Below are 25,446 nucleotides of genomic sequence, written 5' to 3' on the forward strand. Positions count from 1 at the left end.
GCTCAAAATTCATTAGAGAAAAATTTAAATGATTTATTAAACCATCGTATGTCTTAATGATCAGATTTTAAGTCTAAATTGATCCTTCTGGCACAGAAAAGCCACTCAGGTGAAAGAACCTGTGGCTTGACATTTTGATAAAGAGGCCATTTTAGCACAAACACATGGGACATAAATATTATTTTAGATGGAGGGTGTGAAACTTTTCCAACTTTTCTGACTCCACAGAAGTTATTTTTTTTTAACACTGAAATAAGAATTAAGGCGATTTCTGGTTACTCTATCTCTTCTTCTCCATGCCCTCTGACATTCTCCCAATCAAGGTCACTGTCTCTGGATAATTGTAATAGTCTCTGAACTGGGCTCCTTGCTTCTGGTGTCAGTCTCCGGTCCACCCTCTCTACTGCCACCAGAGTTCCATGTGTATATTCCCTGTAAGTTGCAGCTAAAATGTTCTAGCTACTTGTTCAAACCTCAATACCTTACGCACACCATGCTTTCTCACAAGACTTGACCCTTTCTGGGTCATCTTTTCCTTCCAGCTACTGGATGGATTCCTACCTGACTTTGAACACAACTCAAAAAGTTTCTACTCTGTGAAGATTTGCCTAAATAGGATGGCTCTCCTTTGTTGTTCATGGCACCTCACATCTTGGTTTTAGATTTTACCCAATTGTGTTGGAGGCCCAGAGACCTCTGTAACAATGGTAGTCAGCATGCTGGGAACCTAGTGGGTTCATATGCATTACCATATTTAATTAATTGGAATAATATCATCCCCAGATTACAGATGATTATGCAGAGGGCCAAAGAGTCTAAATGACACAACTAGTAAATGATGGGGTCATGATTTGAACCTAGCTTGTCTGATCCCAGAAGCAGCCCTTTTCATTACCATCCCATTTGCTGAATGAATCCCTACTCTACAGAGTCTTCTTTCCCCACCTCTGTCTTGTACAAACTCCGTTTGGGGTATCTGAGCATTCATCTTATACTGAATAGTTATTCCTATTTTCGAGTGAGAAAACACCGTGTCTCATATTTGTTTTGGAAAATGCCAAGAAATTAGGGCTATTTCATCAATCCACCTGAGGTTTCTGGGTTTGGGAAGCCCCAAGTGGCCCTTTTGCTTAAGGGTATATGACTGGACATGTTGCTCTTGGATGGTCGAAGTCTGACTTTTCAGTTATGGCCAGGTATATACTTTGTGACACTAGACTCTGCTACAGCCCAAATATGAGAATTTGTTTGGCACTTTTAGAATAGCAAGAGAAAGTATACTGCTACTGCTGGGGGCTACTGAAGAACTTTAGGGAGGCACATGAGGATCCTATTTGCAAAGAGATACATCCTTTCCAGGTGGGATGGCATATAAATTCGGTTTGTTGAGTAAACATACCTAATAATTATAAATAAAAAATACTTCAAAAGAATGAAAAACAATTTTGTTTACACACACCAGTTTGAACTAACCTTCCTTCCTCCCTGCCTCCCTCTCTCTTTTTCCTTTCTTTTCCTTTTTTCCCTCTTCTTCCTCTTTTAAAACAAAACAGTTGATCTGTGTGCCAGATTAAAGTAAAAGGTAGATTAGATTAGGCTACAGATATAAAACATTTTAATGATACAGTTTTCTGAAGGAGGAGATTTTAATGAAAATACAAAACAAAGATGACACAAAAGATGATGCAAAATAAATTCCTCGCTAGGACTTTGTTTCAACAAAGGTATGACTACCTTCTCAGGCTGACATCACAAGATAAATCAGTCCTTAGCCCTCAGCCTTTTACTATCCACCTACATTAGTCAAAGACCTTTTGTCCTAGCAGGAAAGGCCAGGCGAAGTCTCTAAATCTCATATGGGAAATGTTCTCAGGGACATAGGTTTTTAAAAAGGAAAACATACAAGAAACCTTGAAAGGCATCTTTTATATAATAGGCCTTAGGAGGGTAGGAGAATGCAGTTCATAGTTAATTTCAGGAAGACAATTGGATCTCATCTGAATAAGTGTTTTAAACGTTTTACATTGGAAAATTTCTATTACCTCACTCACAGATCACTGAAAATAAGGGTCTGGCCATGCTCTACCCAAGGTACAGTCACTCTGTGTTCAAGCTCAAAAGATATTGATTTTCATTTCAAACTCTAATGCCAAAATTAGCAGTGTCAGGTTGAATTAGAGGTAGATGCTTTATAGAGTTCAAAAGTGAACAAGCAGCACAGCCAGGCTGCACTTTTTTTTATATCTTTTTATAGTTTTCTTTTTATATCTTAAAGACAACAGAACATGGAATACAAAACATCCTTCGGTTTCATGGTGCCTAAAGAAATATTGAGTCCAATTCCACTCCTGTGTCTTTAGCACATCGGTTTCCAAGTATTAGTTCAGGAAGGAAAACACCTAGTTTCAGGATTATTACAGGTTGCTTTGATTTCCTTCTGTTGGGCATTTTGCTTCTTATTTAGCTTTCGAAAAACCAAAATTTATGCAGCAGCGTAAATTGACAGAGCATTTCATCTACATCGTCCTATAAAGGGGACACAGCACAGTTATTGAACTGCTCCATCAGTAGAGCCTGGATCCTTTACATCTGGGATTGATTGAAGGGAAATAACTACAAATTGGGCTTGTGAGAGCTTCCCTCAGATGGAGCAGTTAATCAAAGGAATGATAGAGCCCTGTAACAAGGACATTAGGGGCATTCATTCACTACGGGGAGCAAATGCCCACAAACTGAAGTTACCCAGGCTTAATTTATCAATAAGGAAGAGTGGCTTATTGATAAGTGTGGCTTATTTATCAATAAGGAAAAGTATTGCCAGAATGGGTCTGGGGGTGGGGAGGGAAAGGAATAAGTACTGATATCCTCTGAGATATCTGTCTTACAGATAATATCCCAATGTATCTGGTTGCTACTTATTCTTACACTGAATGAGGAAGGTATTCATTAGATGTCTTCCAAGCAGAGATGTGTGTTTGAAGTGTGTGTGTGTGTGTGTGTGTGTGTGTGTGTGTGTGTGAGAGAGAGAGAGACAGAGAAGAAAGGGAAGCAAAAGCAGAGAGAGATGAAGAATGAGTGGTTGAACAGCAGAGATACAGCCTAGAGATTTCCAGGATGAAAAGAGATTTATGTAGTAAATGCCTGCAAGTTTCCCAAGCTGTCTTCTCATATACGATTTGTCCCATAAAGGGCATAGCAGTTATCGAATTTCTCCATGAGCACAGTGTAGAGTACAGTATCTCTGATGGGCAAGATGGGTGGCAGCCTGTCTGTGCCCTGACAGGTGTTGTGTGAACCTCTCTCATTATCAAAGTATGTTTGTCGCCTGTTTACTTGTCTTTCATGGCAGGGTTTGTATTTGATTCATCTCATAATTCCAGGGCCTCAAATGTTTGGTTTCTAGACTGTACTCAAGTTTGATGAATGATTCATTAGTGGGCTATATGGCTACCTGTAGGGATGTGTGAGTATGAATTAGAGCTGAAGAGAGGGAGTAGTCTCCCACCCTACAGTATTTTAGGAGTTAAAATCTGAAAAATTAGGAGGAAAGTGGAGAGGGAATCCCTGTTATTCATCATCAATAGCCCACTTGACCAAGATTCAGAGAGCAAACCATGCTGAACATTGACATCCAAATTCCTGGCATTGGGTATGGAGCTGTCACCAATTTGATTAAGTGTATTCCATGATCACAGTTGAGGGTATTGGACAAGGGGTCTGAAGAAGACAGTGAGAGAAGTTGCTGGACTGTTGTATAAGCAAGAATGTGTCAAGAGGCTAGAGAAAAAAAAGAGCATAGGGCACTCTGAGCCAAGTGAGAGAAAGTAGAAGCATGTTGGCAAGAACTAAAGTCTCCTGGACGTAGAAAGGAAAAATTACATGTGGGTAGGTAGATGGAGCAGCCCTGTCATGGAACTGGGACTGGCACTTAATACTGGGTGTTGAGGGAGACATGGCCATGTTCTCTGTGGGTTGCAGCAGGTCAAGCCTGGTTGGACATTAGTGAGAGAGAGAGGATGAAGAATGATTTTTCTTTCCCTTTTTAGCTTAATAGCTAAAACTTCACTTAATAGTAAAGTTTTGCAGAAGTCTGACTATAGACCAGAATTTAGCTGTTAAGTACAGTCACGCTTAATATTTCAGGGGTGGAAGGCTACTTAAACTACAGCCAATGGGAGCAATTCTGTGTCTTTTGAGGGCCCCAGTCTTGGACCTCCTGCCCATCCTGCCTTGATTCATCCTGTACTCCTGTTTTCAATAGCATTATGGAGCAGCATAGTCACGTATCAATAGCGCAGGCTACATAACCATTATTCGATGTTTTGAAACATACTGTGTAAGGCTTATTATTCAAATGTTAATATAAAGCTGGTGATAGGCGTTTTAGAACACTGTTGTTGGTTTTTTTCCTTTAGTACTGGCCTCTGGCACTCACACTGCAAGAAAAGGCCCAGTTTTCCCACAATATATGCCTCTTTTTGTCTAAATAATGCCACAACAGGAAAACCTGTCTGCAAAGAGATGCTTTGCTTTCTACATTACAGTTGGGAAGCATGGCTGGTTTCTCTGTCTAAACTCCCAGCTCAGCGATTGATGTTAAAGAAAGCTCAGTCTCCTAGAGTGAGTAGAGTTTATAGACTAGCCTTCAGCTTGTAGATCCTCTGTACCAGCCCTGGGGGAGGATAGATTTTATAAATAAAATATTTGTGAACAGCAGTAGTCACAGCATTATTACAAACTTAAAAAAAAAAGATATCAAAGGGCATGGTTATATGAAGTGAGCAACAAGTCAGCGTTTTCTTCTCTGAACCATCCAGGGCTACAATGCCACATAGGACTTATTAGTATGCTCAAAAGGGGATAGCCAGTTGTATTAAAAATTAGAGATGTTAAACTTGTCACAAATTCCAAATATACTTGGGGCTGGTTTTCCAGTTAGTCTAATGTTGTGATGTTGGGTGTTTGTATTTGTGAAGCAATTATGTGGTTTGAGGGTGAATCTCAACCTGAGAAATTAAAGTAGTTGTAATTTTCCCTTTAGTTCGATCCTGCTGCAAACAGGCAAGCATACTGGAATAACAGATTACGAATAATTTTAGTTTAAACAAAGAATACTACTTTCAGGTAATTTTTGGATGTTACTGGGGACAGGAGCAATAATTCTTGTCTCCCCCTGTTTCCCTGCTGAGATGAAAGAGTGTGTTTAGAGAAATCCTGGGAAGAATGGTTCCTCAATTCTCCAATTCTGTTGGCTGGTGGGAACTTCTGCACCCTTCCAAGCATGATTGAGATATAAATGTGAGATTCTGCATCACGGGTCCAAAGGTAGTTCCAAGAATTACCCCGAGTCAAGTCTAGCCTAGTCTAGGAGTTAGTTTACCTCTGGAAGTTTCAATTCAAAAATGCTTTTGTCTTCTTAAAATGAACATGTATCTCCTGATTCAACATGTTATGTAGTTTACTGAAATTCAACTCTCATGTTAAACAGAATTGGACCCTGAGATTATCTTCAGCAAAGCCTTTAGTCAAGTTCAGATGTCTATTTATTTTATTATGCTCATGTTTTAGAAATCCTGTTAAGTTGACATGACAGCTATAGAGATTAAAATGATACATAATATGGGTGGCATTAACAAAACAATAAAATTGGTTATCGGGTCTAATTTTAGCCAAACAGTATTCTGTGGTTCAACTATCAAAAGTTTTGTTGCTTGTTGAGGGAGACAGTACTGAGAGTAAAGGGACTGCCCTCTAACAGGATTGAGAAAAGTTGCCTCCATATGGTAAGTCAATTTTCAATACAAAACTATCTTCTGTACTATTTAATCGCAAATAGAATCTTAGATGGTTGGCGGCTATGCGATGCCTTTATCTCTTTTTATAGTCTAGGAAATAACCCTCAATTACACAAATTAGAGTAGGTCAATTAAAGAACACAAGGGCATAAAGATAATGGAGAGATTCTCTTGTGTCACAAATTATGCATGAAAAACAATTCTTCCTCTCCTATTCTTTGGTAATTGGTAATCTTTCTAGAACAAATATATTCAAGTAAGCTTCCAATGCACACTTTGTACATTGCATGCATAATCGATGTTGAAATAAGAGCTGGATGTTGATGAACGATATTTTTTGAGTCAGGGGGTCAAAGCTGCCTTGTATTCCTTTGGGTAAGATGTGGAAGTTGCAGGAGATTTTAGTTGAGTATTATCCCCAAACAGATTTTTTTTGTATAGACTTCTCTCTGTGCTCCCTTTTACTTACTCTTTCTTTAGTGTGGTGTAATATACATAATTTAAATAACCAGGGAATGTCTCTGGGCTCAAAACCACCTGCTGGCTTATATTAGCTAATTAATGGTGATTTATCTGAGTTACTAATTTGAATGGAGCTGATTGCCTTTAGGAATTTGGGAATCGTTGTAAGAATTCTGATTAAAATAATGCCTTTGTGATGGACAGTCTCCTTAAAAGGCTTAAAAAATATTGCCTGTTAGCAGACTAAAACAACAACAACAACAACAACAACGACGACGACGACGACTGCCAAATCGATGACCTTGTGTTTTTTTTCTGGCTCAAATTATGTCATATGGCAGCTTTCCTTCCTTTGTGATTAAATTTTATCTCTGTCAGGCTTCTTCTCATTTTGTCTCTTACATTAGGGTTTATTTGCCTTTGACTGCTTGAAAAATAGAACTGATTTCGAATCCATAGAGCTTAATCATTTTCACAAAAACTAATACAGTAGATTCATTTTAGCCAAACTTACGTGTCAGGTTGGCTTGGTTCCCAGGGCCTGAATGTATGAATTTAATGGTGGTACAATGTCTGAGGTAGGAATATAATAGAAAGCTCTCAGCAGTATATCTATTGTATCAGTGTAATTTCTTTTTTTTCTCTGCTGGTCTCAATGTCTCTTAAGGCAATGTAGTCTGTAGACAACAAAAACTGGCCATCTCTCTACTGTGATCCCACTGCCGTTAAAATCAACCAAGAATCTCCTTCTCAGATTAAGTGTATAGTAGGCAACTGTTAAATACACAATTAAGGTTCACTGAAACATTAATTCTATTAACTGTGTTCAATTGTGATTTCAGAAAATGTGCAGTAATGAATACATAATTACTGCTTTGAGACTTTTGGGTTTAGGAATAGTTTATCTAACCTAGGCAACCCTCTCATTCCTCCCCTACTGGCAACCCCCCAAAAGTAATTCAAGTAGTGATAAAATGCATACAGTTCTAATGTATATATGGTTTCAGTTTCTACTTATTAACTCCCACATATCTTTTAAGGAAACCGGTATTTTTCACACGTGCTTGTTACTATAGTTAAAAAGTTTAACTTTTTAAATTTTTATTTTTAGAAGATTTTATTTCTTTATTCATGAGAGACACAGAGAGGCAGAGACATAGGCAGAGGGAGAAGCAGGCTCCATGCAGGGAGCCCGACGTGGGACTCGATTCCGGGACTCTAGGGTCACACCCTGGACTGAAGGTGGCGCTAAACCGCTGAGCCACCTGTGCTGCCCCCAAGTTTAGCTTTTTTTAAATTGAAGTTCAGCTGACATACAATATTATTAGTTTCAGACATACAATGTAATGATTCAACATGCATATACATTATGAAATGCTCGCCACGATAAATCTAGTCACCTTCTGTCACCACACAAAGTTACTACAATATTACTGTCAACATTCCCTAGGCTGTACTTTTCATCCCTGTGACTTACTTACATTATAACGGGAAGTTCATACCTCTTAAATCCCCTTTATCTATTTTGCCCATCCTCCCAACCCTCTCCTCTGGCAACCATCCCAAAATTTAATTATTGCAAAATAGTCATCAAAGAATTCAGAGCTGAAAAGGAGATGAAAATTGAGTTCTTAATGACCCAGATGTAGTTTGGCTGGCTTGTCTAATCTAAGGAGTGTAACTGAAATATAATTTGCCATTTTTTTTCTGACTTCCACAACATGGAATATATATATAATTATATATATTTGAATGGAACTGATTGCCTTTAGGAATTTGGGAATTGTTGTAAGAATTCTGTATATATATCTATAAATATAAACAGAATTCTTTTATACACACACACAATGCTGTACTACACACGTACATTGTCAAGAGAGTAGCTCTCAGGTTAAGTGTTCTTATCACGATATAATACATTTACATTTGTTTTATTTTTTTTTTTGGTATTTTTTTATTTATTTATGATAGTCAGAGAGAGAGAGAGAGAGGCAGAGAGAGAAGCAGGCTCCATGCACCGGGAGCCCGACGTGGGATTTGATCCCGGGTCTCCAGGATCGCGCCCTGGGCCAAAGGCAGGCGCCAAACCGCTGCGCCACCCAGGGATCCCCATTTGTTTTATTTTATTTTTTTTATTTTTATTTTTTTATTTATGATAGTCACAGAGAGAGAGAGAGAGAGAGAGAGGCAGAGACAGAAGCAGGCTCCATGCACCGGGAGCCCGATGTGGGATTCGGTCCGGGGTCTCCAGGATCGCGCCCTGGGCCAAAGGCAGGCGCCAAACCGCTGCGCCACCCAGGGATCCCGCCCTCCCCCTCCTTCAATTGTTTTAAAGATAAACAGCAGCTGCACTTGTGGTGAGCACAGCGTAACATAGAGTTGTCAGAGTTGTCAAGTCCCTATGTTGTACACCTGAAACTAATGTAACATTGTGTATCAATTATACTTCAATTAAAAAATATATAAACAAAGACACCTGCACTCTATTTCAGTTATCAAACTTGACAGCCAAACAAAGCCTTGCTATTTCAATTTTGAGGTGCAAATGTTTAGGTAAAGATCTTTCTGGATTTGGGGCTCTCCGTGAGTTCCCTGGGGATGAAGTTTCCATAGCAGTGAATTTGTTTGCATTTTCAATGGTTCTCTCACCTCCTCAGTTACTCAAGAGTTGGGACTTCCGGTGCTCAGAGCTCCTCTCATCTCTCTTTAATCGTGTAAATCAGTTTCTTAGGACCTGCAAGCCTCTTTTGTCATGCTGAACTGATTTAGCTCTCTCCTCTGATGCACATTCTGCTGACGTTCTCTTTCCCCTCCGAATTATGACTGCTTCAACTACATGAGAAGCTCTTCTTAATTTCTTGGTTAACTTTATGCCAAGGGGTCACATATTCTTGGAGATATGGATGAAAAATTTTTTCCATCTCCTCCACTAGATACCTGGTTCTCCTATTTCTGATTTTACTAAGTACTAGGCATTTTTGCTGTTGGCACTACAATTCCAAGTCTGGCTCAGGGCTTGGTAGATACAGAATTCAGGTACCCGCTTTAACCGGAATGCAGTATAGGGCATGGTAAAACACAACATTCGTCCATATTCAAATTACTGTTGGAATAAGTATTGTTTAAGACCAGAAGGGTTTGTTAAAGGTGATGAGCAAGTGAATTGAAGTTAGTGCTCTTAAGGTAACACAGGGAGCACCTGTACTTATTACTTTCAGACAGAGTTCAGTAAATGACACATTTTCTCAAAAAAGAAAACCTTTCAGTGGTTAGTTGATTGACAGCAAAGAGCATAGCAAAGTGACAGAAATCTAGGTGCTATGAGTTTTTTCATCTTAGTCACCATCTACCATGAGTTCTGAAAGTCAAAATCATAGACTGTGATCTTCAAACTTGCTGCACTTACTGACTTCACCAAAAAAGCCTCTTTTTTCCAATCTGCACTGTATTCCTTTTTCAGAGATTGCACATTAATATTTATAGGCTGACTCTACGCAAGTTCTCAACTCGTTCTAGAGAAAAGATCACACTAAATAACAGGATTGGTTATTGCTCAGCCAGAGGAGAGGATGGTGATGACACCCACCTTAACTTAATTCCCATATTCCCAGTCTTCTCCCATGGCAAGAGATGTTTACAGAGTGCAGTGGAGGATATACCCCAAAACCATGTTATTCAAACCATTTTTTGAAAGTTTAACATATAGATTTGAAGGGATTTCTAACACTCAGAACTAGCTTGGCATTAAGTATTCAATCAACTTGTGATCCATTCCATTTCAAGAGTGGTAGAGGGGAGAAAACAGACTCCAAATCATAGCTACTGTCTTGTGCAAGGTTCTTATTAAAAACAGCATATTCCTGTAGCCCAGAGGGCTGACAGCTTCTTCCAAAGCAGAAGCACTGCTCTAAGCTAACCTCAAGGGGCTACTCGAGAGAGATGCAGCCTTCATCCCTCTTGCTGGGGGGCTGGGGGCCTGATAGTATCACAGCCTGTATCACAACTCCAAGCCTCAGTCACCCCAATGAGAAATATTCCTTAAGGCATTACTAGCAGGCAGTTCCCTGGTTAATTGGTTTATAAGTATTTTAATAAGAATACTTAATTTTAAAAAGAAAGAAAACACTTTAAAATAGAATCAGCTTAGGGGAGTACATATACCTCGGCTAATTGAGGTAAGGGATTTCTCTTTTTTTTATCATGTTCAAACATAGATATCATTTGCTTCTATTATATCACTTGTGCTTGACATTTTATCTACAGATGATCAAAATATAATAAAAGGATCACCTCCAGACTGAGGCTCTTAACAATGTTGAGTAAAGCGATGCTTGGAGACATAGTGGTGAGGAACAGAAATGTACTGAATAAATTCAGTTCAAAAGGATGATCATGTCCTGAGGTATCACTAATGTGAGTGTTTTTTCTTACTGTCTGCTAAAAGTGACAGCAGCTATAAAGAGATTTTTTCTTTTCTTTTTTCTTATTTTTTTCTCCATGAAGATCATCAGTTTCTAGTTTACAGATTAGACTATTTCACTTCTCATGCATAGGCTTATTGACTTCAAGTTTGTTCATAAGCATTATGTATATATTTTTTATACGTGTATCCAAAAAAAACCCAAAAAACAAAACCACTTCGTTAACGTTACAAGTCAGACTTTTATGTACTGCTTCATCATTTTATAGATTTAAAAATGCAGCTAAAGGTTTGGAAGAATTTTAGGGCTTATTTAAATATAATTAAAGTATACTTGTCTATTTTAAAAATTTAGAACATAAATCATCAAAATAAAAAAAGAGAAATGTATGTATTAAGTCAAATTCACATAAAAGAGATAAGATTTTCATAGAAAGTAATTCTTTATAAAGCTAAATTATAATTTAAATGCCCCATTGTTTCTTTAAAAGAAACCCCGAATCACAAGTTCGTATTTAGGTAAAATGCATTCAACTTTTTAATTTCTAAATCAAAGAATGGGCTAAATTTGGATCTCAAACTCTTTTAGTTTTTATCTTACCTACAAAAATGAGAGCATTATATATAATTCCTTCCCGAAGCATATCTGCATTTCAGTATGTGATCTTTTGGTGATAACAAGGTATCATTGTTCCTATGTCAGTGCACTGACACAACTGATTTGGTTTGTAATGTGACACCAAACCAAGCAAATTGATTAGACAGGCAGCCTTCAAAAGATAGGCAGACCTTGGCATTTGCCCAGATTTACCATTTTAAATGATACTGATGGTCTATGGCTGGGGGTAAAAAAAAAAAAAAAAAAAGAAATAGAATCTTGGTCAGGAGTGCAAATTCAAAGGATATAAATCAATTGTCAATAATATTGACTGAAATGTTTTTAAAGCTTTAACTCTCTAGGGGGACTGTTGCTCAGAATGTATAGCCTCTGCCATAAACATATATGCGGGTTACAGATAGCAGAGTTCTCAAGGAGAGCAGAATACTAAGGGCAAGTTGAGGGTTTCAGAAATAGAATAAATCTGGAGAACAGAGAGATCTGGAGTCAAAAAATTTACTCTGACTTACAGTGTCTTAGTTCAGCTAGGCTCAGTTAAATGTTAGGAAGCAAGCAACCAGAATAAGCCAATAAGCCAATCAATTCTAATGTATGAAGGGCCATAGACTTCTTACACGTTTGCATTTAAAAACAGATGTTTGTTAACTTTAAATGCCTGCTTACTGAACCTCAAACAGAGAAGCAAAATTTATGTAAGCAAATCATTCAGACATGTGAGGAAAGATGCCTTATTTTTTATTTATTTATTTTTTTCTGAGAGAGAGTGGGCACAGGTGAGTGGCAGGAGAGGGACAGAGAGGAAGAATCTTAAGCAGGTTCTACACCGCCCAGAGCTGAGCGCCAACACAGGGTTCCGTCTCATGATCCTGATAACATGTCCTGAGCAGAAAGCAAGAGTCAGACACTTAACTGACTGAGCCACTAGGATGCCCAAGGAAAGGTGCTTTTGGTCAGGAGTCCACCATGTACAAACATGGTCTTTGGATTGGCATCTACCATAGAACAAATTCTTCCTTTTGTTAGTATTTTCATGGCTGCTTCTCTTTATTTCTATACCAATAAGGATTCTCAAAGATAAACATAATTCTTTTTATTTTGGCATTGATAGTGGCTGAAGAGGCTTTGTTGTTTGGGTGGGATAGGTAGGACTACATATCATAAATAAATAGAATGTTTTAATAACATATTTATTATTGCATGTGGACTACCTGCCTGGTAAAAGAAAATTAACCAGAAAACTGAGCTAGTATTTTTTTAAAAGTGGGTTTGTGATAAAACCATTAGTCTCATACTGCTAAATCCCATTGCAATGATTTTCAAACCTGGGTTAAGTAACACTATGAATATACTTCAGCATTAGGTTTTATGGGATCTTAGGCAAAGGATGAAATCACAAGGTTTAATGAATTCTTAAGTGATTTTTACTCACAATCAATTTATAATCCAAGAAGGAAACAGAGCCTCTAGTTAAATGAGGAGAGACTATTAGAAGGAATGAGAATTGATAAGAAGCCTTGGTGGGTAAGTTGATGTTATTGGAACTAAACATTTATAAGTTATTCAGTACTTAATTTTCAAAGGTTAAAAAGATCGTTGACAAATTCCAATCAGAATCCTTTCAGAATCATTCCCAGAATCATGCTGTAAATTAAACCTTTTGTCCACCATTGTTTTAGCAAGTTGGTATCATGGATCTCTGGTGCATCCTTAGGTTTCCGTCATAATAGGTTTCACCTCTAGCTTCTGACAAAAAAAAAAAAAAGAATGTTCTCTGAAGGTCTTAAATCAAAATTTTGTCCTATTTATGATACTGTAAATCAATCTCCTGGTAGTTAATCTTTGGAATCAGAGAGCCGCCGGTTTCAGTCCTGCTTCTATCACCTTCTGGCTGGGTCACTGAGGTCCAATTACTTACCCTCTCCAAACCTCCATTTTCTCAATGTAAAATAGAGCTCCTCATCTCCTCCATTTTCTCTCTGCTATTTTTAACAACTGCCCTTGGTGCCTTACAGTTTTGCTCTAATTGCCAATGCCTTAGATCTTTCTCTACCTTTCTTCTCCCCCAAATGAAAACGTATTGTTTTGTCCCATTGCCTCAAGGCCTTGTTAATGTGCTGGCTAACTAATAATTCCCCTCCTAGATAACAAAATGCCTTAATTTAGTGGAAGCAGACATTCCTTCTTAATGATAATGACTTATTATTTGTATAAAGATTTATAGTTTATGGTGCTTACACATATATAAAACTAGTTAATTCACAGGGCACCTCTGAAGTAGGGTATTAGTATCTACAGTTAGTGGATGAGGAAACTGAGGTCAAGTGATTTTTCTCAAGGATATGTGCATAATTTGTGATTCAAGTTCAAGCTCAGCTGGCCCCAAATCCAAAGTTTGTTGTACTTTACAGCTGTAATCAATGAAGCACTCAAGTAGTATTGAGCAATATGAGAATTTCAGACTCAGGGATGACTGATATTGCAAAAATAACAATGCAGAGGTTCTAACAGTCACTCAGCCAGGTGTGTTAAGGCAATCTATTTAGCCTGTCTGGGCCTCAGTTTCCTCAACTTCAAAATTTGAGGGTTGGAAAAAAAGAGCTTTGAGCTCTATTTCAGCTTTAATATTCCTTGATTCTATGAACATATGCAGTATAGTTGCAATTTTGTACATCAATTTTCATTTTCTTTTCAGTTTATATTAATAGCTTGCATGGAGAATTTAGTTATCAGCAACTACAATAGTTCTTTCCAAATATGCTATCATATATAATATTTTTAAGATAAATGAAGAAAAAGCACAGAAAATTGAATATTAAATTTGAAGATTCAAATAGCAGAGTGTAGCTTTCAATTTCTCTTGACAAAACAACTTCTATGGGGCTGTTCTCTGTATCCCAAAGTGCTTAGTTTTAGGAGGGATGCCCAGGAGGTAGTGAAGAAGGAAGAGGACACCACTTAGCCCTCCCCATCAGTAGAGTCAACTTCAGCCATCAGGAGGGTAACTGATGCAGAAAGAAGGTCCTCAACAGGCTCATGGATTAAATTTTAAAAAGTTAGATGTAAAACAGTATTAAGCCATGTAGTCAATACTGATGCTACTTAAGTTAAATATGATTCTTTATTTATTATTATAAGCTGTCCGGGAAAATCTGGCCCGATTTTATAGGACAAGCTAAAAGCAAAATTAAAGAAAAAGATGACATTTTGAAGGGTTTCTCCCCCGCCCGTCATTAACACAACTCGGCTGGCTGAGCTGTGAAACTGTGATGGAAATATTAGAGCTGTTGTGCCTGAAAAAAATGCAGTGATCATTTCATTCTTCCTGTCTTTTAATGCTCCAGGGTTTTGGAGACGAATAGGAGCAATAAGTTCACTTTGCAGAATTAATGCAGTAATTCTTTATCATAAGAGCAGAGCATTACCTCAATCTGATTTTGCTACAAAATGGTTCAAAGTCTATTTTTAATGATGGCCCTAATTTGTTAACACCTTTTAAATTATTAATCCCCTTTATATTCAAGTAGTTATTGCATGTCATAACAATGTATCTATGCAGGGAAATTTAATAGTATTTTCTAGATGTCAAGAAAAGGCTTGTTCTGCAAAATGCTATTAAAACTGATAATGAGCTAAATATTTGCCATAGCAAACACTGAAATTACTATATCAATCAGCATTGGGCTCTCTTATTCAATAAACAGAAATTAACCTATTAACTATGCCTAACTTTCAGCAACAAGACGGTTGCTTTCAAGCATTTCTCTCCTCTTCAATTGCTTTTTTTTTTTTTTAAAACTACATATTGGCTTATACCATCAGAGTTTTGAATCAAATTCTTAGTATCAGTACTTATGGTTGAAATTCTAAGGTATACAAGATATAATATCATGAATGTTTTGCTGTAGTGATTACAAATGTTTTTGACTTTCCTTTTAGATGACATCAACTTACATGCAATACAAATTACAGTATCTGATAAAGTCAAATACTCAAGCTTTTAAAACACATTTAGAATATTTTTCTGATTTTGAGGACTTAAAATGATTTCTTTCTTAGTGAATTATAGGATTTTATTGAGGTATAATTACAAAAAGTATAATAGTGAAAGGCAGTGTAAATGTCCACCATTGGTTATTTCTAGCTTTTAGATACTATAAAAAAGATACACAATAATATGTAAAGGTACATTTTTCATGTGTGCCCCAAATAAAGATGTTGATTCAAAAGCACTTTACATGTCATTAAAAAGAAAGTCTCAATTTCTGCTGTGATTTAAGCAGGACAGGACAAAGGTATTGTCAGATAGTGGGTATGTCCCAGTTCCAATCACCAACTTAGTTACACATGGGCTGGTAATCAGTGTCACAGAGAAACGAATCAGAACTGGCTTTTATTCAGATACTTTTCTGTTATTCCTCATATAGTTTAAAGAGCTTTTATATCTTCAGTTGATTTCATAAATTCTAAATAAATTACACTGCACATTCTAGGTCATTTAAAATGAGGCTAATGTTGATGTTCAAATAATGAACTAAATACAATAAAAATAAACATAACATGCACTTTGTGCTTTAAACTTTTTCAAAGCTTTTTGTGTCTGTTACAACTCCTCTGAAGGAATTAAGGATGTATTCAAAGGCAAACTTAGAGAAGGTGTAGGATTTGTTCAGCAAGTGGAGGCACTGGGAAAAAAATCTAGACTTTTCAAGGTCATTTCAAGCTTATAATTCTAGTTCTCAACTTCATATCAGTTTTGTATTACTGCCTTGATGGGAAAGATTTTCATTTTTTAAAAAAGAGGATCTTTTATATTTAAGGAATTAGGGGCAAGTGTTTTCTTGAGCACGTCTGTAATTTCTTTGACTTATGTAAATTATAACTGCTCAACAGAAATATACTTAGCTAAATTCTGATCTTCAAGGAATTCAAAACTAAGCCTAATCTAACATGAGATAACATCCTTCAAATTCAGAAAACTTGGGATCAGTGACCAAATACGGCAAAGAGAGTAGCTCAAAGCATGGATTTTGCACTCAAACCTGGGTTTTGATTCCTGCTCAGTCACTAACTAGCACATCTCCTAATCTCCCTAAACCTCAGCTTTTGTTGTCTAAAACAGTCACAATGATATTTGCTCATTTATTTGTTAAATACATTCAAAGCCTACTCAGTGCCAGGCAGTGTTGCTCACAGCAGTGAATAGGATAGACAGCCAAGTTTCCTGCCACTAAGAACCTTACCTGTACCTAACTTGTAATATCTTTGTAGGAATAAAAGGGATGCTGCATAGAAATTGCTTAGCATAGGGTCTAATGTGTAAGGGCTCAATAAATGTGAGTCATTATTTTATATTAGCTCTAAAGTCTTAGCAGTTATTATGTCCAATTAGCACATACCATTTTGATCTGTTGAGAGCCCCAATAAGGACAGAAACCATTGATTAAATATACTAATCATAATTTTGGATACAGAACAGAGCTTACAGGCACATTATGTGAATATGCCCAGGAGCAGAGAGCTAAGCCTTCATTATTAAAAGAAATGCGTGGACTTTAGTTCTTAGTTTTATGGTCAATTTTTGGTCAAAGGCTATATGTTGTTCAGATGTTTCTAATAAAACTGATAAGTATACCTGTAAACGTGAGCAGCAAATTCAAATGATGGTGATATTTCAAAAATATTTAAAATGTCCTTGAGTGTAACTGTATTGACAAAAGTTTTGTATCTCATTAGCTTAGTATTTTTGGAAATGGCTCATTTAATTATGGAATATTTTCCTTTCAAAGCAGATTTTCCATTTTTTATATTTTTAAAGAGATAATTGTTTTTAAAGAAACAGTTTATATTTTGAAATTTCTCTCAACTGAAAAACTTTAAATGTGGAACTCATAAAAGGAGATAATTTTGCTAAAACATCCTTTAAAGATGGTTGGGTATAGGAAGGGCACAGGATTAAAATACAAAATGTCAGTATTCTCCTTTTGTATCCGACTTCAAGCAAGCTGGGACATTTTCATAAGCCAGACTTCACAGAGGTGAGACACAGAAATATCTCACTCTAACAAGTGTAATGATAAATGTACTTTATACCAAGCTTCTGGTTTGCAACTCAAAGCACCTACCAGCTTTCCTGGGTAAATTATAGGTGTAAAGTGCTACTGCCTTCCCTCTTCTGTTCTCCTGGAATCACGGCCTCTCTGAGGCAGAAGATACTTCTGTGATCACATGAAGTTCACCCCCATTATCAAAAGTAAACCTGAAGCACAGAGTTGTAGTGCCTCTGCCAACCCATCCACCAGGTGGTAGAGCCAGGACTAGACCCCAGTTGTTTCTTCATACACCACCTGACTTTTCTTTTGAATTTTAAAATGTTTTTAATTTTTAAAAGATTTTATTTATTAATTCATAAGAGACACACAGAGAGAGGCAGAGACACAGGCAGAGGGAGAAGCAGGCTCCCTGCAGAGATCCCGATGTGGGACTCCATCCCAGGACCCCAGGATCACGCCCTGAGCTGAAGGCAGGTGCTAAACTGCTGAGCCACCCAGGCATCTCTGAGCAGAGAAGTTTTAAATGAGAAAAAAAAAAGATGCATTTATTCTAATAACTAAGATGGTATTTAGAAAGCATAGAGTAAATACCCACATAATTTTCCCATTTCCTTCCCATTACTTTACAGTAGGCTGTTTACCCTTCATTCACTCGGTCTTTTCCAATCCTTTCTTCTCTAGCCCCAATTTCTTAAGTTTCTCATTCTTTTTTTTTTGTCCTGCTAGAGTCTAAGCTCTGTAACTCCAATATATGGTATCTTTGAGATAGAATAGGATAGAATGGACGTGAGGTTTCTCCACTTTAGAGAATCCCTGAGCTACCAAAATGGTGAAGGCGCCAATAGGTTTTGTTTACTAACTGGATGTGGGAAAAAGAGGTCAAGATGACTCCAAGGGTTTTGCCTTGAGAAACCAGAAGAATAAATTTATCATTTAACTGAGAGAAGATTGTTCTAGGAGCAAGTCTAGGGGTGTGGGATGGGTGTGTGGGGATGAAATAAATCACAATGAGATTCAAATGGCTATTAGATATCACTGAAAATATGTCAAATGGGGAGCTGGCCATACTGAGTCCTAGGACTCTCTCGGTGGACACACAAATTAAGTTATTAATTATACTTCCCTTTTTTCTTTGTAATCTATTCATTAATTTCTATTCTTTTCTTTACTATTTCTTCTCTTTTACTTCATTTAGGTTTACTCTATTATTCTAACTTCTTAATTTGTATGTTTTGCTACAAACATAGATTTGTATGTTTAGCTCATTAATGTACATACTACCTCTTTCTTAATACAATATCCAAGGTTATAAGTTTAACTTTATGAGTTGCTTTAGCTCCATTTCATTACTTTTGGTATTTTCAGTTATTCAGTACTAAGAAATTATTGATTTCCCTTCTTTTTTTTTTTTTTTGAAAAAGCTATTTAGAAATATTTCACAATTTTCCAAACAAGCTTTTGTTTAAGTTATTCTAACTTAATTGCTCTGTGGACAGCAATCATGGTCTGTATGATATCAGTCCTATGGATTCTATCAAGGTTCATTTCATGTACATTAATTTTAAAAACTATTTTATATATGCTTGAAAATATTGCATATTTTCCCCTATTAGATATAGTTTCATGTGTTCATTACATCACTTAAAATTTTTGTTTGTTCAAATCTTTACTTTTGCAGATATTTTGGATTGCTTAATCCATCAATTACCAATAAAGGAATGTGAAGATTTTTTACTAGGTTGGTAGAATTGAAATTTCTCCTTGTTGATTCTATTTTCATTTTATACATTAACATGCTTTGATATTAGGCAACTTTACACTTTGAATGTTATATCTTCCTGATGAATTGAATCTTTTGTCATTAGTAACTTTCTGTCCCCAATGATTTTGCTTTAAAAGCCTATTTTATCTAATAAAAACTACATTGCTTTCTTTAGTATTTTTGTGTATATCTTTTCCCATTCTTTTATATTTCAGCCTTTCTTGTTTTATATATGTTTCTTGTAAATACCATATACCATTTGTTTAATTCAGTTTGATTTCTTTTAAAGATTTACTTATTTATTTGAGAGAGAGAGAGAGAGAGACCGAGAGAGAGAGAGAGAGAGAGCGAGCACAGGGAGGGGAGATGGGGGAGGAGCAGAGGGAGAGGGAGAGAGAAACCTAAGCTGACTCCTTACTGAGTATGGAGCCCAGTTGGGGACTCCATCCACATCCCTGAGATTGCAACCTGAGTCAAAACCAAGAGATCGCTTAACCAAGTGAGGATGACTGCCTCACTCAGGTGGTCCTAACCTCTGCCTTTATAGTGCACAAGATAGTTTAATAACTTAATAAATTTGTATTCATTGCTACTATGGGTTTATTTTTAGTGTATTATTTAATGCCTTTTATTTGTTCTAATACTTCCTGTGTTTTATTTTTTCCTCTTTTCCCTATTTTTGGTTTGTCTGGGCTTTTTCACCCCATTTCTTTCTTCCCCTCCACTGATCTATTTCTTTTAGTTGTTATTTTAGATATGATATATAATGTAGTTTAAAAAGCTGGAAGTAGGAGCACCTTGGTGGTTCAGTTCATTAAGTATCTGATTCTTGATCTCAGCTCAGGTGTTGATCTCAGGGTCTTCAAGCCCCATGTTTGGCTCCACATGGAGCCTACTTAAAAGATAAAAAGATTTAAAAAAAGCTGAAAGTAAATTAATATGTTTAACCTACCATCCCATCCTGAAATATATGTAATTACTGCTTAGAAATTTTCCATCTTTTTTAAATCTCTCAAATTGAATTTTATAATTTTTCTTTTTTAAAAAATGTTTGGAAGTACTTAACGATTTAGATTTACTTATTTGTGTATCTTTTTCTCACTATTGTTTCTTGAATTTCAAACCTTCTGAGATTGTATTCTTTTATCCTTTAGTATCTACTTTAGGACTTACTTTAGTATGGTTCTGTGAGCAGTAGATTGATTTTTTTATTTTTTTTATTTTTATTTATTTATTTTTTTTAGATTGATTTTTTTAATCCAAAAGTCTTCTGCCTTTGTTCTTGATAGTTTCACTGAATTTATATTTCTTGATTGATTGTGATTTCTCTCATTATATTAAAAATATTAGTCCATTGCTTCTTAACTTCCATTGTTGTTATTTGTGGCTAACTGAATCTTTCATTCCCTAAAGATAATTCTTTTTTTTCTTTTCTTTTCAGTCACTTTTAAGATCTTTGCTTTAATCTTTGGTATTCTGCAGTTTTATGTATCCAAATCATAGATTTCTTTTTATTTAGTTTGCTTGTAATATGATGTGCTTGTTACATGTGAGCACTCGTTTCTCTGCAATTCTCAGCCATGATAGCTTTAAGGTGTTGCTTCTCTCTCGTTTTCCACTATGTAACTCCAGTTATTATATGTTGGACATTTTTACTCTACTTTTTTTGTGATTCTTAAACAGTAGTCTATATTGTCCTTCTCCTTTGTTTTTTAACATGTTCTATTCTGGTATTTTCTTTAGAGCTATTTTTCATTTTATCAATTCTCCATTTAGCTGGATATCATCTCATGCTTAGCACATCTATTGCAGGTTTATTTTTTAAAGTTTTATTTATTTATTTGAGAGAGAGAGAACCAGTGTGGGGAGGGGCAGAGGGCAAAACCCTCACACAGACTCCCTGCAGAGCACAGAACCCAACATGGGGCTTGATCCCACAACCCATCAGATCATGACCTGAGCTGAAACCAAGAGTCAGATGCTTAATCAACTGAGTCACCCAGGCACTCCTCTATTGCAGTTTTAAAAATATTTTATTATTTATCATATTTTTTGTTCCTTGACATACACTTTAAAATTTTTCCTTTGATTTCTTAAAAAAATTTTGTGTACTTACTTGGTAAACTCAAACCCTAGCCAAGTCCAATTATCTTCATACTTGGCACCCTGCACTAGAGAATAGCTTAATTTGGTTTGAGGAAACCACAAAAATGCTGACTAGTCTTTATATTTCATGAACATTAACCTCATGTAGCCCACTAGATTTGCTTTGGAATAATCATGTATTGACCTAGTTCCCATACTCTTTCATTCTTTAAGAAAATAATTTCATACCTTCTTTTTTTTCTTACAACTGCCAATCTGATCTCTAGATATTTATTTATTATTGATATTATGATATTTAATGATATTTATTTCATTAAGAAAACTAGGGACATTTAAAGATAACTTTGATAAACTTCCAACATATCTACTCACCTAACCTGCTGTGTGCCCACACTCTTGTTTCAATGGAGATGTGTCCATGCTGCCATCAAAGGCCATCTTTGCTATTTGTGTAATAGATCTCATTCTCTCTTGTCTAAACAAGAATATCGCTTCAACATGTCTCACTGTTTTCACCATAATTTCTTCCATTTCTATTGGATTATTCCCATCTTAACCCAGCCATGAATTCTGGGACCTCATATCCTATCCCCTATCTTCCTGTTCACTTCTCTGAAGCCAAAATGATTTCTTTGCTGTTTCTCAAGCATAAAAGAGAATATTATATTTTAGGCCCATAGGTATTTTCCTTATTTATTTATTTTTTTGCCAGCTTAGTCATTCACTTTTAAAGTCTTTAAAAATATTTGTTCCACATTTCAATGGAAGTAAACTGTTTCATGGATATGTAGTCATCTGTGCTTTTTTTCTGCCCTCCACTGTTAGCTGCTCCTTTAGAACCCAATTTTCACTTGTAGAATGACCCTGGTCTGAGACCTTGACCATATTTCCCTCTTCTCTTTATACTCTCTCAAGGCTATTTTGTGAAGTGCCACTGCTTCAATGCTCTCTATAAACTGTGACTCTCAAATCCATGTCTGTAGCCCAGGCCTCCCCTCTGAGCTCCACATTTACATATCCAACTCCTGTTTGAGGTCTGTAGTTGAAGATCTATCTAATAACAACTATAACATCTAAAACATAACACATCCCAAAGAGAATCCTTGATTTTTTCCAGTCAGAATCATTTCCACTCAGTTGCTCAAGACAGCAATATAGGATTCATCCTTAATTTCTCTATTCATCCTTAAATATAATCTATCATGTGCTGGTTCTGTACAAAAATATATCTCAAGTTTCTGTCTGCTTCTCTTTATCATCATATCTGTGCCACCACCTTGATGCCAGCCAAATTTTCAGACTATGCCATTTGCTCTTTCTTTTTATTTGATTTTCTCTTGGTGGAAATTAAGTTGAAAAATATCTTTTCCACTTTGCTTTCTGTATTTTGCATGTTTAGATTCTTACAGATTCTCTGTTGCAGAACAGCAGCTGCACATGCACACAGACCAAACAGCAACAACCATATCACATCCAGTCACAATTATACCCCATGTTTCCATCTGTACATATGTGAGCACACACTTCTAAATCAGAAAATAAGTAGGCTGTATATTGAGTTTGCTACTAGAAATGATGAACAACAAAGACTGACTTCGTAAAAAACAGTTTTGAAATGCTGTTCTAAAATTTATAGGCTGGGCAAACAACAGCTCTGAACAATGAGAGGAAGAACTTAAATCCAAAGTATATTTGGTCCCAATATAACCTGCTTAGAATCCCTGTAAAGATGATGTATAAATACAAGAATAAAATAAATGTCTCATTTCAGAATTATTGTATGAGAGCTTTTGAAAAAGATTTTATAGTAATCATTTATTTCCAACTTAAATGAAATATTCCCAGTTATAATTGATAGTGTTTCCTTAATAATTTGATTCCTTTCCATAAATTTTCCAATGTTCCCAAATAATTTTTAGCAATCCTAGTGTTTAGGTGTAGTTTGACATCATAAATAGAAGCAATATACATTTTTAAGGGAATTCACTGTAGCTTAGAAAAAGCTTTGAAATAGTATTATAAATTGAATACAAGCAAAATATGTGGTACATTCTTAAGCTACTTTCATTGTTAAACATTGTATAATACTTGAAATCTATTAGCAGTTAAAATACTGACTTAATTGTTTACAATAAAAGTAATAGATAATACAATTATGTTTTAATTTTTGCCATGATAGCCATTGTAGTCTGGGGTTTTAGAACAGATTAGAATTACAGTAGAGTTGGCTTTATCTGGTTGAGTCTGGGCATCCCTACATTTACCCCCCAGTCATTGGCTCTCAACTATTGGTGAAACTGCCAAGGGCTCATTTTACTTCCTTTACATTGGTTCTGAATCTCCTCTTAATGGAAGACTATCCTGGAAGGTAGTCAAAATAAGGTTGAATTTATAGGTTTTCATGTAGATGGAACCACCTGCTATTTCCACTGCTTTTAGAGCCTCTTATAACTAGATAGCTGAAGCTAGAAAGTGAATCTTAAATTCAACACTACATTCAAATAATCTTTTTGGCGGATAAGATGTTATATTTCACCCCCACCCGACTTAGTAATGACATTTATAGCTACTTGGGATTCTAGACCTGTAGAAGTTCTAAAAAATTGGAATATTTTACAATTTGAAAGTATTATATATATATATATATATATATATATATTTACTTTTCTTTGAAATGTCAATGATAGTAAACACAATTCTAACTCAAAATTTTAGCTTTAAGAGAAAGCAAAGAACATTTAAATGTGTATCAATTTTCAGTATGGGAGATAAAAGGAAATGTTTAAAACATAAAGTTACCTTCCTTCTACTTCTTTCTTAAATCCTCCCATTTGAAATAAATGTGACAGTATGCTTTGCAGTAGAACTTTTACAATATTTTAATTGAATTTAAACAGTTGTGAAAGGGCAATCCTAAAGATATAAAATTTCCAGATTTGCTAAAATTGACCTGCTTCCCCCAAATTAAACTTCATGGAACATTCTTTTTAAAAGTACTTTTCAGGAATCCATTGTGAAGCAATAAAGGGAAACCTTGCCTCATGGGCTGAGACAACCCATTTCACCCCTACTTCAAAGTAACTCCGTGCTCTCCATGGCTTCTCCCCATCTCACACACCACTTTCTGCAGGAAAACTGCTACTCTCTGAAAGGATCTTACCTATTTATTTGCTGTGCGTGTTCAAATGCATTGAATTTTTCAACACTGTAACCCCCATGCCTAGAAAAGACTCCCTAGCACATAACTGGTAGTCAGTAAATCTTTGTAGATGAATGAAAAAAAAAAAGTATTTTTCAGTCATAGTGAATGCATGAGTGGAGACCACAGTGTAATACACAGAGTTAGGAATCTTAATGGGTATAACATGGTCAAATGATTAATTTTCTGAATAAACCTTTCTAAACTTGGTGTGAATGTGTAGATGTTATGAGGACCTTAATTTCCTGCATTATAAAGACACATTCTTATTCTTTAAATTGCTTACACTGTTTAGTAAGAACAAAAATAAGAAGCATGTTCTATTGTGCAATCTGTTGAGGCCAGCAGTTTGCAGCTCTCTTCCAGGGATCATGGGTCCCATTTGGGCAAATAAGATGAGACATTCAGGCGCATACATAGTGGACAATACCAGTAGGAATTTCTTTCTCTGTAGAGCTAAGTGCTCTTCCTTGGGATAGTTTATGCTTCTACTGTCTGAGGTTTCTCATAGCTCTAAATTTGCCTTTTCTGGAGTCCACCTCTTAAACTGCTGCACTAAATATTTATTTAATATTATATATATGTGTGTGTATATATATATATATTTAAAGATTTTATTTATTTATTTACGAGAGAGAGAGAGAGAGAGAAAGAGAGAGAGAGACAGGCAGAGGGAGAAGCAGGCTCCACGCAGGGAGACTGATGTGGGACTCGATCCCAGGACCCCAGGATCACGCCCTGAGCCAAAGGCAGACACTCAACTGCTGAGCCACCCAGGCGTCCCTAATATTTTTTATATTAAATATACATGTATATCTCACTGTACTGGGTTTTTCACACTCAATTCTTTTAATAGTCCTGTAAAGTTGGAATGATTTGCCCATGTAACAAATTACAAAATGGAACAATAGAATCCATTGTTTTATTATAAATAACTTCTTTTGATTGCACCTTAGGAAATTGAACTGCATGAGTCTCAAAACAAAATATCGTGACAATCTTGGATTTGAGGTGCAATATAAAGTACACAAGA

General features: G+C 36.1%; 1 protein-coding gene across 3 annotated transcripts in view; it reads right to left on the reverse strand.

Annotated features, from left to right (window-relative positions):
- The window catches only part of TTC29 (tetratricopeptide repeat domain 29), a 243,319-nt gene that overhangs the window by 43,020 nt on the left and 174,853 nt on the right, over positions 1-25,446 (reverse strand). Inside the window, exon 12 of one of the 3 annotated variants that reach the window (XM_038558951.1) lies at positions 12,790-13,039. The exons of the other annotated variants lie outside the window; for them this stretch is intronic. Within the exon in view, the coding sequence (XP_038414879.1) occupies positions 12,969-13,039 (71 nt within the window). The 3' untranslated portion in view covers positions 12,790-12,968. Of the gene's footprint in view, positions 1-12,789; positions 13,040-25,446 lie in introns of those variants that run through there. 3 annotated transcript variants of the gene reach the window in all.

The sequence above is a fragment of the Canis lupus genome, chromosome 15, assembly GCF_011100685.1.
Source record: "Canis lupus familiaris isolate Mischka breed German Shepherd chromosome 15, alternate assembly UU_Cfam_GSD_1.0, whole genome shotgun sequence".
NCBI classification, from domain to species: Eukaryota; Metazoa; Chordata; class Mammalia; order Carnivora; family Canidae; genus Canis; species Canis lupus.